The 20466-nt window shown below is 34.7% G+C and overlaps 1 protein-coding gene across 7 annotated transcripts in view; it reads left to right on the top strand.

Moving 5' to 3' along the window:
• The first annotated feature begins 831 nt into the window (after window positions 1–831).
• The window catches only part of Lama2 (laminin subunit alpha 2), a 582198-nt gene continuing 562563 nt past the window's right edge, over window positions 832–20466 (top strand). For 6 of the 7 annotated variants that reach the window (XM_047557827.1, XM_047557826.1, XM_047557823.1 and 3 more), the window contains exon 1: window positions 833–1024. In XM_047557827.1, coding sequence (XP_047413783.1) covers window positions 913–1024 — 112 coding nt within the window. In that variant the 5' untranslated portion in view covers window positions 833–912. Of the gene's footprint in view, window positions 1025–20466 lie in introns of all 7 variants that reach the window. The other variant, XM_047557822.1, reaches the window with a different exon arrangement.

Below are 20466 nucleotides of genomic sequence, written 5' to 3'. Positions count from 1 at the left end.
TTCCTGACCCTACAGTATATTAATGCCAGTAGTGCCCACCCAATCCGCGAACAGAAAACAGAGATCCTGCAAGTTTCAGTAAACCCTTTAAGGGACTCTTATAAGAACCACTGATCTAGGCCATAGTAAACAAATAACAAAAAACTTGGAAGGAAAAATGCAGTTCTATTAAGGTAAAGGGTAGAAACTAGGATGGAAAGAGGTGAAACTTCCGGTCCAAAAGGAAATCTTTGCAAAACTTTTCTTTAAATAAATGTCTCCTGAATAAAGGGAAAGCTTTAATTTTAAGCATGATATTGATGAGAAGTTAGCAGAGCAAGGGGTCGTATTTTGCTTTGCCACCCCTCTGTTGCCTTGCCAGCGCTAGAGCATCCCCTGGCCCGATGTGCAGGGTTCCCAGGGGCCACTTGGGGAACTCTGGAAACTTGGGAGGGTCTTGGATTACCTGGATACACAACAGCTGCAGCTTTGCCAGGACTTTCTCAGGAGCCCAAGTCCCTAACTGTGCAGATTTGCCACAAATAATGTTTTCCATGTGTAGTGATTTCACAGATCCCAAAGTACTTTCGTGTCAACAACTTTCTTAATTTAAAAGAAGTTTAGGTAACGGATCGAGCTAAGGAATGATCCCATCTCAGAAGAAGGCACGCTGTGGGAGAGGTCTTTGCAAGAGGACCCTTTAAAGGCCTGTGCCTGGGCGTCTGTGGGGCCAAGCGCCTGGGAAGGGGGAGAGTGGAGGAGTGTCCTCTTTCTCCCCCCACCCTCAGGCGGCGGCTGAGCCAAAGCCAGGGAGGGCTGTCTCCTCCTCTTCCCCAGCAGCTGCTGCTCACTCAGCTATCAAGCCAGGGCCAGGGGACCAGGCAGAGCGACTCCTTCGGCTCCTGAGAAGTGGAATCGCTCCGGGCCACCACGATGCTGGGGGCCGCCGGGGTCCTCCTTCTCTTGCTGCTCACAGGGGGCCTCGGGAACGACCAGGCGCAGCGACTCCCACAACGGCGACAGCCACAGGCGCATCAGCAAAGAGGTACAGTCGAGGCAGGAGCTTTTGATCCGCATCCTCTCCAGGGGCGCGGCTCCTTAGGCGACCTCTCTTCTGAGAGTTGCTGGCTGGGACCGCTTTCTAGCTTTGCGCTCCGGGAGTGAGCTTTGGGTCAAGAGGGCCGAAGCGCGGAGCAAATTCACGTTCAACTCCCTGGGATTAGTGTAGGGGGAATTACCTCCTGCCAAAGCGACGGAGCGCTTTTCATTGTTCATTTGTTTCTGAGCGATCATGCTATCTCTATGCTTCATGTAAACTGATTTACAAACTTTTTCCAAGAGGCAAACTTTTCCAATTGGGGGGGAAAAAAAAGAAAAGAAAGTTTCCCCAAATCACATTCCATTCCTGCAGGGAAAGATTTACCCAAGACGTCGTAGTTCATCTTGGAACTTTATGTAGGGCAGCTGATGCTTTTCTTTAATTTTGAGGAACTTGTTTCCAATTATTTAAATGGGATTTGTAAAGTCATAAAGTGTGTGGATTTTTTTTTTCTTTCTTGGCAATATTTCCAGCCGCACCTTTTCCATTATCAAGTCCCCTCTCTGTAGCCTATTCTGTTGGTGAAGCTTCTTTTCTTGCTTAAATATAGAGGAACTTCTATGTGGTGTGTATTTTAAGACATAGCGACCAGATATGCACTTCAGGGGGTTTTAGAAAACAGTTATATTTAATGTAACTTAAATTATTCTTATCAGAGCGTCAATGTTTATATGCATATCTTTTCTGAAGCTCTTGGGAGTCTTTGAAGTGTTATTTTATCATGAATTTTAAAAGTAGCACATGTTTAGCATTTTAAAACAATTTGTAACATTATTTCAGAAAACATTTCTATCACTTGGAAACCTGAATCAAAGTAAAATATTATTTAAGAAATATATGTTTTGTTTTAAATATCAAAATATTTGCTGTGAGATGAGAAGCTTTGGAAAGTTTGGATGAGGCTGAATCTGCTGAAGTTTTGAAATATAGTCATCCCTTTTCTAAATAACTGGAATAAAGCCATGTCTAATAGTTTTGATAGTCGTTCTTGATATGATCTAGACATTTTAACAGTACTATTTTTTTAAAGATGTAAAAAGATACCCTAATCTCCTCACTTTAATAATTCACTGATTATATATTTTACAGAATAAAAATGACCTCGAGTTCACTATGTAACTTTTTTTTTCTTCTGTTTTTCTTCACTGAGAGGTTAAATGGGGTCATTGTGGCTCAAATAACAAAATTTTTGAGACAGGACTTTAAGAATATCTTTAAGGGCTGCTTTAAAAATACTATTTTATACTATTAACCTTTATTTAATTACATGATATGTTAATAATACACAGTATTTCAGTACTGGGAGAGAGGAGGGGCGAGTACACCAATCCTGTCCACTCAGAACAGGACAGAAACTCAAAGCGTGCAGAATGGTGGGCAAGTGAGTTCCTGAGAATTTCCCCCAGCACACACATGCACTCCTGCCTCTCCTCCCTCTTCCCCTTCACTCTCTTTCAGTAAAGGTAAAATTAACTGTGATTTCAGTAGTCCAGGGATAAGGGAGGTGAATGCAGAAGGGTTTGCAATGTCATTCTTTTGAGAGATCATTGAGATACTAGATAATGAGAAATCTTGGGGAAAATAACAATGATGTAGAGTCTACTGAAGACTGCAGTATTCTGTATTAGATCTATTATTATTATTATTATAGGCTATTTGCAGTATATTTAGATGTAGCTCCAGGATAAATGGTTGAAGTTCATTCATAATGAAATTTATGTATAAAATATATTTTGTGACACCTTAAATTTGTAGGACTTTATAATTTGAAATGTCTTGTATACATGATCTGTTTTCATCCTCAACTTATTCTACTAGGAATGATTTAAAACCTGAGGCTTTAAGTAGCTGTGATTTTTATATAACTGATAAGAATAACAATTTTCAATGACTAAAAGCACTTTCAGGTTTTTTTAATGCTAAAATTTCCCTTTTATGGTTTCAAGTTTTCTTTTTATCTTTCTCTCTCTCTCTCTCTCTCTCTCTCTCTCTCTCTCTCTCTCTTTTTTTTTTTTTGTCATGTTTCCTTTTCCTTTTCTGTGTTACGGTGTTTTATTTGGCTAAAGCAAGCTTTCAGTGAGGCTCTTTGGATATAAGTTGGACGAGTATATTCTCGACTATCATCAACTTTTTTCAATTACACATGCTAGCACTGACCTTCCTGACCAAACACTGTGTAGGAGTTCTGTCTTCCTTTATAGTGCCGTGCCAATTTCTTAAGGCTGTTGACAGGTAGCAACAATTTTTAGATGTTGTAATGGAGTTAGAAACTTCCACCAGGCTTTTTCTTTACTTTTTGTTCTTTTCTTTAAAATCTCATGTGGTTTCTATAAAATATGAATTAGAGAATGGATAACACTGATTTAGCAAGTGTGATAGTTCAAGGAAATTCTTTAACTAGATTTAAGATTAACAAAATATAAGCATGGAATGGCATTGTCAGTGTTTCTACCTTTCAGCACAGCAGTGGATAACTTCTTTTCTAATTTTCTTGTGAATAATACATGGAAATAGAAGCATAATGGTAGGTAAATTGAAAATGAGTGAAAAAGTTTCCAAAGAACATTGCAGGGTGGATCAGGGTCAATGTAGAGAGAAGTCTCAAGTAATGTGACAGAAATATTCTTATGTTCACTTGTCTTAGTAATGACTTGATGGCAAACATAAAATTCATGCTTATCATAACATCAACTTGTCCAAACACAATGCAAGTGGCAAGCTGGTGAATAGCAGGGTTAACCATTTTAGAGGTCTTCACAGCCTGGTCCATGAACTAAACTATATGGATCTGATTTTATTTTTCTCAACTGGAGTTAACTAATTCTATACATCCTCTTTAGAAAACTTATAGTGTCCTTTACATGTACAGAAGGATTACAAAGAGAGGATGAGAAAGTTCAGTCTGAGTTGTAGCAAATTTAATATGAATATATAGTGTGGCACAATAACAGAAAAGTTAACTCACTTTCATACAGAGCTCACCGATGCAGACAGATTTGGTCAATGCATTTAGGCACGTCATTCACAAATAGGAATAAATTCAGAGGAAGGCGAACAGAAGAGTCAAGGGTCTTAAAAGCTTTCCAGAGGAGGTATGCTCCAAGTAAAGCCTTTTGATCTGAAGAAGGATAGATTTAGGGGGAGAAATCCTCAGATTTTTAGAAGAATTGCTACATGACAGAAGGACTAAAATGTCCTTTCTGAAGGCTGAGCAGGGATCCATAGAAGAATGTGACAAAGAAGAAGATTTAAGTTCAATAAAATGAAATAAACTGCTTCCTCTTCCCCACCCTTCCAGTTTTCACCCTTCTCCACTTTGAACAACTTGCAATAACTGGGTCATCTTTGGGAACCTTGCCTCTGGAAATGTCCATACTCCAATCAGACGTGCGACTGGTCAGGAATGCTTTAGGAAGGAATACCTCTGCTGAGAAGTTGAGATGCATCAAGTCTAAGTCCTTTTTTGTATTCCAAGATTCTAGTATTGTAATCTATTGTTTTTGGATTGCATACTTGCATTTAAATTTCCAAATTGTTAAAAATGTCAAGCAAATGTTAAATGTATTAAAATGAGTGTTTAGATGCCTTCTAAATTTTAAAATAAAAAACATGTTTGAGACAAGTCCTCACACATTTTTGGCAAGAATGTTTAAACATTTAGGAAGAAATTTTCACATCACCACCAATTACATGATTCTAAAACATCCTGTGTTATGTGAGAACAGTGTATAAATTTCCCAAGAAATTTTCAAGGGGGTTGGTGGGGCCAAACCTAGAATTGTCATTTTTTATTCTTTCTTTTGCTACATAATAACTTGTTGACTTGTTTATTATATATTGACCTACTATTTTAGTAGAAATGATTCATAACAAATAACAAGTATGGCTGATAATAATATATTCAATATTGACTATTATAGATATGATAGCATCAATAAAATTCACATAAATTTTATATTGTATTTTATTTTACATATCAGTGGATACAGATTTCTATGATATTCTTAAGAATTTTCTATCATAGGATTTCATGCAAAGTAATGAACTGAATCTATCAAGAGTTGCTGGGTAATATGAAAAATATGCATACACTTTGCCAATTCTTCCTCAACTCACTTCAGTTACTCTAACCACTGAAATATGGGAAAATCATCACCTACTTATAATAAGTAAAGTTTTCACCTTCTGCAAATATAATCATTTAAAACTCTAAGTGGTATTTCAAGGGTTCTAGTTAGATATGACCATTATAAGAAAAAACTAATTCTGTATTTCATAGGAGATATTAAATAGGGAGAATAATTTCTGAATTAGTAGGATTTCGTGTACTTTTGTACATACTACAAAAATTATGACTCAGGAAAGTTTCCTTTTTTGTAAACTTCACATCTTAAAATTTCCTCAGTCCCCATTTATCTAAAGCAGAACATTATCACTATTGGTAAATTTATGCATTCACTCAATACTGATCATGCATTGACAATGACTAATGTACTAGACATTTCAACTTGGACCTCTGAGACTGAAGCAATGCTTCTTTCGGTCCACATAAATTTAGCAAGAACTATTAATGTTTAAACTTTATACTGGACTCAATCTTCTTTTGTAATATGTTGTAGGATTACAGAATCTGTTCACAATGACAAGTACGTGGAGGAAATGATACCTAATAAGATCTAGAATGGGGAAACTAACCTCAATTTAGCTTACATGTAGCAAAATTGGTTGGGGTGGCTACTGGTCTAAGTTAAAGCGTACAGAGGGTATGACAAATGTAAGCCTCATTCAAGTCAATATAGTTGTCCACCAGGATTCTACTTTGTGATTGGACCATGGCTGGAAGGATTTCCAAACAGAGGTTAAAAAAAATGGTGACTTCATGTTGCCTGTTCAGTCCAGTTTTCAGTATGTACTCTTTGAGTAGCTGGAAACTGTATAAAAATATCAGGAGGAAAGGATCAGTGGCCACACAGATTATTTAACTTCTAATTCAGAAGACTAGGGCTTAGGTTTTGTATGCTTTAAACTGGGTGAGTAAGCAGGCACTTAGGCCGAATTCCAGGTGCAGAGAATGAGAAAACAACATAGAGGTTAGAGAAAGACAAAGTGAACGGGCGTGTGGGTCTCAAGACCTGTGCCAAGCTTCGTATACATCAAATAGACTGAAAGAAGGCTAATTCTGGCCTTCACCTTTTGGAAACACTGAATTTAAAGATCAGGATTTGTGAATGAAATAGATGGGATTAGGTCTGTGTGCACTGGAATGTAGTTAATGAATGAATGTGTTCAGCAAGTAAAACACACATGCACACGCTTGCAGGGAGCTCTTGTGGAGCTTATATTTAGTTGTGATGATGATGGGGGAGTAGGTATATTGTGAACATATAATGAAGAAGTAATAATAAGTATATTATGTAGAATGAGTAAGTGATGAATGTTCTGGATAAACAAATACAGCAGAGTAAAAGGATCCAGGAGCTCTAGGAGAGGAGGGAGATTGCTTACTCTTTTAAATAGGCAGCTGAAGTTGGCCTCAGTGAGAAGTTCACACTTGAGCCAATGTTTGCCCAAGGGGTGAGAGTCATTCATACAGGCGTCAGGTGGAAGAGTAATCTCTGTGCAGAGAACAGATTTGTAAATTTAGAGTACAGTGAGGGGGGTCAGAGAAGTAATGGAGAGCTGGATTAAACAGCATGTTAAACATTGCAAAGATTTTGCCTTATAGTCCGAGTGAGATGGGAAGGTAATGGAAAATTTTGAGCAGGGTTAAATGAATGAATGAAATCATAGTTATGTACTTTCTCAAATCCACCTGAATCCCTTGGACTAGAGCAGTAGTTCAATGTAGGATTATGTTAGGTGCCTCTTGTCCCACATTTCCCATTCTTGGAGGATATTAAAGTGACTTCACATTTCAGAGTATTCTACTTAGGTATTTTCACTGTGAGGCTCAAATGTATCTTTGGATGCTTTTCTTCCTTTTGTCATCTAATAATACATCTCATGACACAAAGTGGGTCAATACCTCAGAAAGAGCATGGGTGTAAGCCCTTTTATTTTCCCCCAGTGTATCTAGAAACATGACATGGGTTTCTTAGAGTAATTTCAGCGAGTGTGTACTTTAAAACAGAAGTAAGTTACTTACAATCCCACATGGACCTATGTGTACCTTGAAGTTCCCTTTTTTATTATCCATTTCAATATCAAAGCTAAAGTTTAGACACTGCTGTTAAAAATGACACAGTGATGTATTGATCTGCTGACTTCTTTTATGAAATGAACTTTGAAATGTTACCCATTTTTACAATCAGAAGCTTATTCTATGCTCCATTTCGATTTTTGTAACTGCTTTAAGGATCACCGTAAGTCTTACAGCAACCTTTGGACTAAAGTAATGCAATTTTGGCATGATTTAATTCTGCCATTTAGAACAAAAGTTACATGAAGAAAATTGCTTGACTTTTCTGTTCTTTCCTTCCATCCTTCCTTCCTCCCTCTCTCCCTTACTTTTCCTTTAGTATCCCTCTTGCAAATAAAATATGGAAATTAAAAGAAATGAATTTAACAATTATAACTTTTAAGAAGATTTATATAGCAAAGCTTCACTTAAATCTTTCTTACTAAAGTCACCGAGACTTGCTCTCAAAAGATAGTTTTTAGACAATCCAAATTTACATGGTGAGTTAAACATAGAAAAAGACATTGTCAAAGATATACCAAAAGGATCAAAATTTTTTTTCTTCCTTACATCATCTTTAATGTAAATTTTAATATGGAAATCTTACATTATTTGGACACATGACATTTAGAGAAAGATCATGGAGTCTGTCAATTAGTGGTTTATTACTCCTAACCCCAGCCTTCTGTGACAAACTTCCTCTAGTTCAAATAGCAAGTTACTCTATGCAAATCTAATGATGAAAAACCGAGGAACTATTTAGTGTCTGGCTTTTAAGAAAGGCCCTTTCCTAGTCCTAGGATCTCAGTTGACCACTGAGCTGTGTACCTCCTCAAGTTTCCTCATTCAACTGATCTTGAGTACCAGATGTAGATTGGTATATTAATATTTGGTACATAGTGAGCAAGAATTAACACATTTACTTACATAACAGATTTTTAGTAGGTTGATATAATTAATCCTTTTATAGGAGTAAAATAAAGATATCTAGCAACTTGTCAAGGACAAATAAAATTTCCAATGCTAGTTTTAGATTTAGAAATTAAACAGCAATGAGGGAGGCTGAGGCAGGAGGATCACAAGTTTGAGGTCAGCCTCAGCTACTTGGTGTGGCCTTAAGCAATTTAGTGAGACCCTATCTCAAAATAAAATATTAAGGACGGAGAACGTAGCTCAGTTGTAAAGTACCCCTGGGTTCAAACTCTAAAACCAAAAGTAAAAAAATAAAAACCCAAATTATGTCCCTCCTCCTGATTTTATGGATCTTAAGCCTTCATCTTTTTAATAAAATACATTTAAAATAATATTTCCATCTCTGAGTTCAGTTAGTCTAATTTGAAATCAGAGATTCATTGAGTATTGTTGAAGAACAGGAAATATAATGAGGAATCTTCAGGGGATGCTTTTATTTAAACATACACTATTTAAAACTGTAGAAATATATGCACACATACATAATTATTTAAACATATTCATAAAGTAATCATCAAATTTTAGTCTTTAACTTCTTGGGACTTTGATTACTGGACTACAAGAAAGTATTAATTAGTTCTTTACTGGCTTTTCTGAAGTCACTTTATAGATGTTAATTCAGCAGGTTAGATACATGATGTTGTTTATTATGTGATGGCTTCTTTAAAAAGTAAACAATGTGTAAATGTCAGTGAAGAAAAAGATCAAGAATAAAACATATATTCCTAAGAACCAGAGTGGGGTTAATTTAAAAATTTCTTATCAAGACATCTAAAGCATTGACATTTTTAGAAAAAAGATTTAGACTTCCCTCTGAAGTGAACTCAGTTAAGAGAAAGTTTTGCAACCCTCTTAGATTCTGAGAGGGTGTGCATAAGGAGGTATGTAGAATATGTGAAGAGCACAGTGTGTGCATGCTATTTAAGACTTAGCACTCACAGTACCTGATTAGTATGTTTAGTGCATTGGTCATTAGCTTTCTATTTCCTGAAATCATTAGATTTTTCAATTGTACCAAAAAAAATAAATAGAAAATAAAGAAACCTAGGATAAGAGACTCTACGAATTATATTTCTGGGATTTCTAGTTGCCTTGGTCAATGATTATGGACCAAAGAATATATTCTAACTGGAATAATTCTTAGTCCAATAACTATGGTGTTAAAACGCTAAGATGCAGCTTGTATAATATAGAAGGTTCTATCCCAAGTGGATCTGGAGATAGTAGAGTTTTACACATCAGATATATGTTTCAAAAGCCTATGTAGCTGTCACAATTGTCTGACTTATTGCCTCTGTACATTTTCTAGTTACTGAAGCAGGCTGAAGGTGTGAAGGACAGCATGAATCTGTACAATTGTCATTTTGGGGCACTACCTTATCTCATTAATTTGTTGGGGGTTATGGAACATAGACTATAAAACACAACATTAATTAGGGTCTCAATAAATGTGGATTTTCAAGATGCCTACAAAAATGTAGTTTAAAAATTACTATAGTGTTGAGAAATTTTTTAGTTCAATGAAACACTTTTCTCCAAATATGTGACATATCAAATACAACTGGGGTTATTTATAAAAGAATTTGATTCTATTTTTAAAACAAAGATATATGAATTCATTTTTAATTAGAATTTCTATCATAGTGTTTATTCTGAACTTCATGGTATAACCTACAATCATTATACTTATTACCGTACACCTACTTATACTTTGAATTTCCACACTCATTTCTCTGTTTGGGAGGTAACTGAATACTAGAAAGTATGTGCATGGGAGATGGTAAGAAGTGGATTCACTGCCAAGTTACTACATAATGAAAAACATAGGTCTCAGTCAGTAGAGTTTATATTTCCTCTTAGTGAAATAGAATTAAGTTGGAAAATACATGTGAAAATACTTGGCAGCTAAACAGTACATATTACCTCTTTTCTTTCTCCCTTATTATTCAAACATAAAGCCCAACAATGATATTTGCAGTGCATATGACATACCCCTTTCCTTAAGATCAAAATATTCTAAAAGTTCTTTGGAGTACACCTTAAGAGATTATAAATGGCAAACTATCTCATTGTGGAGGGTTTGAAGAATTCTGCCAAGGTTAACCAAGTCAGTAACAGAGATAAGAAGAGACAGGTTCCTATATTTAGCTAATAGTTTTGTTAGTAGCTCATAGTGAGAAGTGATTTAAAACAGGTAACACAATGGAAATTTTAGCTATTCTTTGTGACTATTTATATTTCAACTGAGATCATTGGAATTTTTAGACTCATTAATAAGCATGCATTTATTAAGAGTGATAAACTCTAGTTTTAGAAGTACTTTAATGTACATAATGAGTTTTCCTTTAATATATGTAATCAATTTAGAAAAATATGTGGCACACAGTGTCCCATAGAGGTTAGTTATGAAGCACATGTCGTTATTGACAACGGCTTGGGTAGAGATGACAATTTAGCATATTTGACACACAATATTATTTTAGGATGATCTTCAATGGCAAGTCCAATTGGATTGTAGAAAAATTCTCAATGTAAAGAAATTATATCAGTATTCCTTAATTATTAAGATGAAAAAATGGTCTTGAAACTCATTAACTAATACCAACAATTTTTAGGGCATCAATCTGTGTATTGAATCTAATGAAAATTTCTGGGATATAAAAAGAAAAACTACCTCAGAAAATCATGCAATGCCTAACACATTTAGGGAAAATTTCTTTTGTAAATCAGGAATATTGAATTTTGAAAAATATTCAGATAAAACACTTTCTATAGGCCCTTTACCATCAAAAAAGTTTCATACATACTTAATATATAATATACAACTGTTCAATTTTTTAATGCTGATATATTAGAAAAATATCAATGGATTTGCAATTGGAACTTTAGAATACAGTTATTTATTTATTATAATAAATAACAGAGCTGACATTAGGCATTACTAAAGTGAGGTTTTGCTTCAATTTTCCTCCCCCCAGTAGTTTTTAATGTATTTAGTTCTATATTTTCAAGGGTATATGGCACATGGTTTTCAAACATGATGCAAATTATTTGTTTAGAAAACATAAATACCTTACTACAGAAAAAACAATACTGGTAACCAAAAAATGTGTATTAATTTTCTACAAATAAATATCAAATCTTAAATTTTTAGTGAAAATATAAAAATAGTAGTTCAGATATTCTCTTTTTGTGTCAAGGTTCCTTTATAGCTTTAAAAAATTTGAAACTAACTTTTATTTTATTGTGTTAGAAATTGGAGTTGGAAAATGAAAAAAATGTTCATTAATGAAGAATAACATTAATATAACAACTGCATGTTGACAAAAATAGCCTACCTTTATGAAAAATAATTTTAGATTTAAGAAAAATACCTGAATTAAAGTCTAGCTTAGTAGAAGAGAATTCAATTCTCATTTCTGCCTCTTCAAATTATTATATATTCATTTGGTTTAAGTATATAAAGAATTGTACAATTACATATCTAGGAATGATGCCAAAAATATCTAAAACTATATCAGTGATATTTGTGTACTCTGTTATATTAAAATTCACTGCTTTATCTTGCATTTAGAAATAATTTTATGCATGTATTGTAATATCTTTCACAGATTATTTGGAAAATATAGTTTCACTAACTTATGCAGATCACCTGGAAATTAACAAGTTTTATCTTAAAGTATTTTAAAATTACATTTGTTATATAATTACTGATCTCATCAGCAAAGTCTAAATATTAGAAAATATTTATCTCACAGTGGTAAGATTTTCAAGAGTTTTATTTTCATTGCAAGTTCAAATGTAATTATTGATCATTTAAAAAGTTCTTTTGAAATAGTTTGTTTATTTCCAAGTAAATATATACCAATTAATTAAGGATTAAAAAAATCATAATTTGTCAGACAATTTTTGGAGTAAAATAAATATTCCCTGAGAAAAGTAACTAGTTTCAATTGCAACTCAATTGTCCAAGTGAATTTCTTTTTTTTTCTTCCCTTTGCCCTTCCCCCTTTTCCTCCCATGCTCTCTCCCCTCTTTCAATCTCCTTTCTCTACTAGACTTCCTTTCACTCATCTGTTAATTTTTATTTGCTGTTTTATTTTTGTTTGTTTTGTGTTTTAGTTTGGTACTGGGGATTGAACCCAGGGACACTCAACCCCTGAGCCATATTCCCATCCCTTTTTGTATTTTATTTAGAGGCAGGGTCTTACTAAATTGCTTAGAGCTTTGCTAAATTGCTGAGGCTGACTTTGAACTCTCCTTCCTCCTGCCTCAGCCTCCCAAAATGCTGGGATTATGGGCATGTGCCACCAAGCCTGGCTTAATTGGTTCTTTATGTGATCTTATCCCTCCCTCCCTCTTACCTTTATTTTTCTCTAGCTTATGCATATGAAAGAAAATATTCAACCTTTGAGTTTCTCAGTTTGACTAGTTTCATTTAGCATGATAGTCTCCATTTCCATCCATTTTCCAGCAATTGCCATTATTTCATTCTTTTTAATGGCCAAGTAGAACTTCATTGTGTATGTGTATAATATATATATGTGTATATATATATATATATATATATATATATATATATATATATAACAATTTCTTAACCCATTCTATTGAAGGGCATCTGGGTGGATTCCAAAATTTAGCTATTGTGAATTATGCTGCTATAAACATCTATAAACATTGATGTGTCTGTGTCAATGTAGTGTGCCAATTTTAGATCTACTGGGAAGATACCCAGGAGTAGGATAGCAAGGTCACATGGTGGTTCCATCCCTAGTGTTTTGAGGAATCTCCATATGGTTCTCCAGATTGGTTGTCCTAGTCTGCACTCCCAACAACAATGTAAAGTGCATTTCTTTAAATAACCTTCATCCTTCAGTATACTATTCCAGTTAAAAAAGATGCACCCAAGGATAAAGATTTCATAAATTTATTCATTGTTCCTGCTTCTTCAGTGATATATCAGTATGCTCTGGGAAATGAGCTGAAATGAGCTGGATTTGCTGGTTTGTTTTGCCTCTGTGAGTGCCTAGTGATGGACAGCAAAATGATCACTAGTCAAGTTTGATATCTCTGCTTTGATTTGTACTAATGTGCCATTTACCCATCAATATTTTTGAACCGGTAGTGCTATGGTCAACATAATGAAAAGACATAAGTACTAAGTCATGTTATTAAAAGGACTTTGAACTTGTGTACCCACAGGTGAGTTCTTGAGGACTCACAGAGGTTCACAAACCATTCTTTGAGTTTTGTGAGGTTAGACTATATTTTTATTTGTTCTAATTATTCCTGACAGTAGAATGCATTTTGAACACATCGTATATAAATGGAGTATAACTTCTCATGCTTCTGGTTGTATAAGATGTAGTTACACTGGTCATGTAATCATATATACACAAAGTATAATAATGTCCAATTAATTCTGTCCTTCCTATCCCTACCCCCTCCCCCACTTACATTCTCTTTTTCCTAATCCAAAGTACCTCTATTCTTCTGTAGCCCTCCACCCTCCTTATGGTGAATTAGCATCCTCATATCAGAGAAAACATTCAGTCTTTGGTTCTTTGGGATTGGCTTATTTCACTTAGCATAATATTCTCCAGCTCCATCCATTAACCTGCAAATGCTATAATTTCATTCTTCTTTAGGGCTGAGTAATATTCCGTGTGTATTTATACCACATTTTCTTTATCCATTCATTTCTTGAAGGACAACTAGGTTAGTTGCATCATTTAGCTATTGTGAATTGCTAATAAACTGCTATAAACATTGCTATAAGCTGCTATAAATATTGATGTGGTTATACACTGTAATATGGATATAAACTGAGGAGCAATATAGCTGGGTCAAATGGTGGTTCCATTCCAAGTTTTCTGAGGAATCTCCATACTGCTTTCTATAATAGTTGCACCAGTTTGTAGTCCCACCAGCAACGTATGAGTGGACCTTTTTCCCTACATCTTCGCCAACATTTATTGTTGCTTGTATTCTTGATGATTGCCGTTCTGACTGGGGTGAGATGAGATCTTAGTGTAGTTTTGATTTGCAGTTCTCTAATTGCCTGAGATGATGAACATTTCTTCATATATTTGTTGACTGATTGTATTTCTTCTTCTGTGAAGTGTCTGTTTAGTTCCTTGAATTTTGTTCTTGAGTTCTTTATATATCCTGGAGATTAGTGCTGTATCTGAGGTGCAAGTGGCAAAGATTTTCTCCCATTATTTAGACTCTCTCTTCTCATTCTTGCTTTTTTCCTTTGCCATGAGGAAGCTTTTTAGTTTAAATCTATCCCATTTATTAATTCTTGATTTTACTTCTTGTGCTTTAGGAATCTTGTTAAGAAAGTAAGTTCCTAAACTGACATGGTGAAGATTTGGGCCTACTTTTTCTTCTATTAGGTGCAGGATTTCTGATCTAGTGTCTAAGTCCTTGATCCACTTTGAGATGATTTTTCCTCAGGGTGAGAGATAGGGATTTAATTTATTTTGCTACATATAGATTTCCAGTTTTCCTAGCATTATTTGTTGAAAAGGCTATCTTTTCTCCAATGTATGCTTTTGGCACCTTTGTCTAGTATGAGATAACTGCATTTATGTGAGTTTGTCTTTGTGTCTTCTCTTCTGTATCATTGGTGTAGGGATCTGTTTTGATGCCAATACCATGCCATTTTTGTTACTGTGGTTCTGCAGTATAATTTAAGGTCTGGTATTGTGATACCTCCTGCTTCACTTTTCTTGCTAAGAATTGCTTTGGCTATTCTGGGTCTCTTATCATTAGATTATTTTTAAGTTCTTTCCTGCTTACAGCTTTGCTAGTTCTTCAAGGGCTACAGACATAGTGAGGTAAAGTTTGGAATCAGAAAGAGCCAAAACCACTTTAGTTTCTACACCAGGTCTAGTTTAGACCAGAGACACCATTTCCTTCCAAGGTGACAGAAATTTAGAAAGAGCATGTCCTGTGGAAAAAGTAGGGAAAAGTTCAAACCACCCAGGCACACACATGGAGAGTCAAAATCTCTGCCATATCATCTGCCTTGCTTCCTTTCTTTTTACTTGCACAAACTAGAAATAGAAATAGTTCACTTGCCCGAACTTAGAAGTAGTACATTATCCCCAATGAATTTAAGGGTTTTTTTTTTAGTTTCAATTTTTTACAGTTCTGGAATCAAACCCCAAGTCTTAAACATGCTAGATGTGTGCATGACCACCGAGCTACATCCCCACCCCTGATGTGAGCAAATTTTAACATGAAGCATGGGAAGATTTGGGATCCTGAATATTAACAGAGGAGATATTTATTGAGTTCCCTTGTTGAGCTTCCGAATTCACATGAGAAAGGTTTCTCCTTGTTTTTCATGAAAAGAATCCCTGTTGAAAGTGCTTCATCTCCTGTTTCTAGGGAAACGGGTGTTCTTCATTTACTTCTAAATTTTGAAAGTTTTTCTGTTCTCAAAGCATTTGAAAGATTTTGTAATATTTGACCTAAAACATGACCCTTTCCTCAGTACCTGTCTCATCAAATACTACTGAGTGTGTGTCAAATGATGGATCTTGTTTCTTTCTTTTGATTTCTTATGAGATGATGCCCACAGACTCAAAGATCTATCCTTTGACCAAGTTTTTCACTGACCCTGAGCCTGACTCACTCTGATAGACCAGAAATTCAGATTTAAAGATCTAGCATATCAAACACTGATGAGTCTGGACATGAGTGATGGTAGACAAATCACCCACATGCCTTTCAGCATCAGAGTTTGAAATGACTAACTGTTGGGGAGTTCATGTGTTTCCAGTGTAATATACACATTTCTCTATCCCATAAATTTATGTCCTGCTAAACAGCATGTTCTTACCATCCTTCCATTCCATTTTATTGTGCTTTTTTTTTATTAATACATAGTCTAGAAACAGAAAAATTTCATTGGTGTAGAGGAAAATTTTTAAATTTTTAAATACCCCATCTTTATTGGTTTTGCAAATAGCCATAGATGTACTTTATATGTAGAAATATGTTTTAAAATTCTGCACAAACTATTTTTTATTGCCCATTCCTCTCTTCCTCAATCTTATATAAAATATTTTTCACTCAACTTTCAATGACTGATTTTATCTGATGGGTCCTGACATGGTGTTACCTGAGAGGTATTGAGGAGGTAATATTATTCCCAAGTATCTCACCTGAAATACTATCTTTACATATTAATTCCTTTGGAGAAAATATTACCTTCTCACTTATTCTTTCTAAAATATTTAATGTTATTTTTCATTTCAGTCTGTTGACCTGGCTTTCTAGCAGTCCAGGTCTGTTTTCAGTGATCAGATCTGCTAGGTGAGAAAAGTAAAGTGAAACAAAGCTAGTTAACATAAATGAATGTTTAACTATGGTCAAACAATGTTTAAAGCATTTCTCATACCTTAACTCATCAATGGTAGATAGTTTTAATCTCATTTAACAGAAGAGAAAATTGAAACACAAAATATTAAATAATTTATCAAAACTCTAGCTTCTCTAGTGAGGTAGTAGAGATTGACTCCACGGGTCATTCACTTAACCATGTCTGTGTATGACCTCAATACTGAAGCACAGCAGTGAGCAAAGGGGAGGAGGCCTTCCTGAGGAGGTGATTCTGCTTCTTTTTCTGTGTGGCTCCCTATGTAAAAATCACCCTGTAGTGAATAATCACTGTCTAGATTCAGGGCTATGTACTGATGTATCAGAAGGGTCTCTGAATGTTTTGTTTATTTTCAAGAATTATCAAGAAAGCAACTAATAACAAAAATTCTCAGCTGTGTCAGACCTGCCTTAAATGGGTAAGTCAGTAATAGTTTGTAGCACTTCTAGAATTCTTAACTTCATCTGTGTGTGCTTTCTTTCTCTTTATTCTTGTATGAAGTATTAAAGCAATAAAAATGATGGTCCAGGGATTTTTCTAGTCAATAAATGAATGTCTAATGATACCAAAAGGATAGCTGAAGTTATTAACTTAGTCAGCCATTACTTGGTCCAGGAGGGACCTAAGGCCAAAGTTGAAATGGAGCTACTACAGAAATGACTTTTATTTTTGTAACTTTCTTTACATAAAGAAATAAACAATCAAATATCTTTTTAAAATTTTGTTTTTGTTTTTTCATTGACATGTAATATTTGTACTTCTGAAAGCATTGAAATTCAGTTCATGTATACAATGTATAAAGATCAAATCAGTGTAATTAGCATTTCTAGCTCATTGAATATTGTTATTCCTATGTGTAGGAACCATCAAATTCTTATCATCTAGTTAATCTGAAATGTACAATTAATTTTTGTAGACTATAGTTTCTTTTTGCAACATATAACGTTAGAACCTCAACTGTGCTTTAGAACCCATTAGCTTTGATCTCTGACTACTCCCTTCTGTCTACGCCTCCTAGCATCCAGTGGCCTCTGTGACCAATGTGTTTTTGGCTTCTGGATAGTGTGTGTGCCTGGCTTACTGTACTTAATATAAAATGCTCCAATTCCATCCATGTTGCTGCAAATGTCAGGATCATACGTTAGTTCTATTTTCAGTTTTTGAGGAATGGTTATACTGTTTTCCATAATGGCTCTGCTAATTTGCATTCCCACCAACAGTATATGTGAGTTGCCTTTTCTCCACATCCTCTCCAAGATTATAATTTCCTTTTCTTTTTTGATAATAACCATTCTAACTAGAGTGAAATGATGTCACGTTGTGGTTTTGATTTGCATTTTCCAGATCATTAGTGATGAGCTTTTTTGATATACTTGTTGGCATTTGTATGACTTCTTTTGAGAAATGTCTGTTTAGGTCATCTGTCCATTTTATAATCAGATTATTTAATGTCTTGCTGTTGAGTTGTTTGACTTTCTTATATTTTCTGAATGTTAACCCTTTGTTGAATGACTAGTCAATAGTTTCTTCTATTCTGTAAATAGTCTTTTGTCTGTCAATTGTTTCCTTTGCTGTAAAGAAACTTCTTAATCAGATATAAATCCATGTATCTTGTCTTACTTTTGTTTCTGTGCTTTTGGGGTCTTATCAGAACATCTTCCCCTAACCCAATGTCTTGAAGCATTTTCCTTGTTTTTATTTAGTAGTTTCATAGTATCTGGTCTTGATACCTTAAAGTATCTTGCTCTTTTTTTAAAGATTTTTAATTTTAGTAGTAGATGTACACAGTACATTTATTTCATTTATTTATTTTTATGGTGTTGAGAATCAAGCCCAATGCCTCACACATGCCAGTTAAGCACTCTATCACTGAGCCACAATCCCAGCCCGTATCTTGCTTCTTGAGGTATGAATTTCTCTCTGTTCACTTTTGGTTTCCAGTTGCACAGAGGACCTTTTCCCAAACTAAAAGTGAAAACCTTTAGTCCATATACATCTTTGTTAGTGAAGACTCTTGTGGCAGTGCATTGGGTATTTGGGCAGTGCATTTTTTAGTCAGTTAATATCATTTGATTGGAGAATTTAATCCATTTATATTCAAAGTTATTACTGATAAGTAAGAATTTATCCCTACCATTTTGTTAATTGTTTTCTGATGTTTTGTTTATTATTTTTTTTACTTTTAAATTTGTTCTAATTAGTTATCCATGACAGTAGAATGCATTTTAACACATTGCATACAAATGGAGCACAACTTCTCATTCCTCTGGCTGTACATGGTGCAGAATCACACCGGTTGTGTAATCATGCATGTATATAGGGCAATAATGTCTGTCTCATTCCACCTCCCTTTGCATCCCCAAACCCCCTTCCTTCCCCTCACTCCCTTCTGGCCAATCCAAAGTTCCTTCATTCTTCTCTATCCCCCAACCCACCCCCAGTTATGAATCAGCATCTGCTTATCAGAGAAAACATTGTCTTTAGTTTTTGGGTTTGCCTTAATTCACTCAGCATAATTATCTCCATTTTCATCCTTTTACCTGCAAATGCCATAATTTCATTCTCCTTTAAGAATTGTGTATATATACCACTTTTTCTTTACCCATTCATCTGTTGAAGGTCACCTAAGTTAGTCCCATCATTTAGCTATTCTGAATTGAGCTGCTATAAATATTGAAGTGGTTGTATCACTTTAGTATACTGATTTTAACAAAATTCCTAAAGTGCAAGAAGTAAAATCAAGAATCAATAAATGGGATGGATTCGAACACAAAAACTTCTTCTCAGCAAAGGAAAAAAATAATAACCTGAAGAGAAAGTATACAAAATGGGAGAAAATCTTTACCACACACACCTCAGATAGAGCACTAATCTCCAGGATATATAAAGAATTCAAAAAACTTAACACCAAAAAAACAAATATCCCAGGCAGTAAATAGGCTAAGGAACTGAACAGATGCTTAACAGAAGAAGAAATACAATCGCTCAACAAACATGAAAATATGTTCATCATCTCTAGCAATTAGAGAAATATAAATCAAAATGGCACTGATATTTCATCTCACTCTAGTCAGAATATCAATTATAAAGAATACAAGCAATAATAATTGTTGGCGAGGATGTGGGGGAAAACGTACACTCATACATTGCTGGTGGGACTGCAAATTGGTGTTTTGTTTATTCTTATATGCATAGACATCTCTTACTATTTATTGTTGTGGTCTTATGGTTTATGTAGAGACAGTGTGACTTGTTCATTTTATGTCTTTACCATTGACTTTTACTTTTTGATGTGTTTTCATGATGTTGGTAGTTATTATCCTTTTGCTTTTATTGATAACTATTTATTTATTCTGACAGTGATAAATATTTAAAAAAATTTTTTTCATACATGTATATAGGATAATAATGTCTGTCTCATTTTACTATCCTTTCTATCCCTGTGGCTGCATCACTGTAGTATGCTGATTTTAAGTCCTTTGAGTATAAACTGAGGGGTGGGATAGCTGGGTCAAATGGTGGTTCCATTCTAAGTTTTCTTAGGGATCTCCATACTGCTTTCCAAAGTGGTTGCACCAATCTGCAATCCCACAAACAATCTGTGAGTGTACCTTTTTCCCCCACATCCTCTCCAACACTTATTATTGCTTGTATTCTTGATAATTGCCATTCTGACTAAAATGAGGTGAAATCTTAGATACTTTTGCTTTTAGATATAGAATACTCTTAAGAGGGCTGGTTTAGCAATAATGGATTTTCTGTGATTACTTGTCTTGAAAAGTATTCCTCCTTCATCTCTGAGGGATGACTATTTTTTAAATAATGTTCTTGGTTGACATAGTT

Source organism: Sciurus carolinensis, chromosome 7 (assembly GCF_902686445.1).
Source record: "Sciurus carolinensis chromosome 7, mSciCar1.2, whole genome shotgun sequence".
Lineage (NCBI taxonomy): Eukaryota > Metazoa > Chordata > Mammalia > Rodentia > Sciuridae > Sciurus > Sciurus carolinensis.
This window is presented reverse-complemented; position numbering and strand designations above follow the sequence as displayed.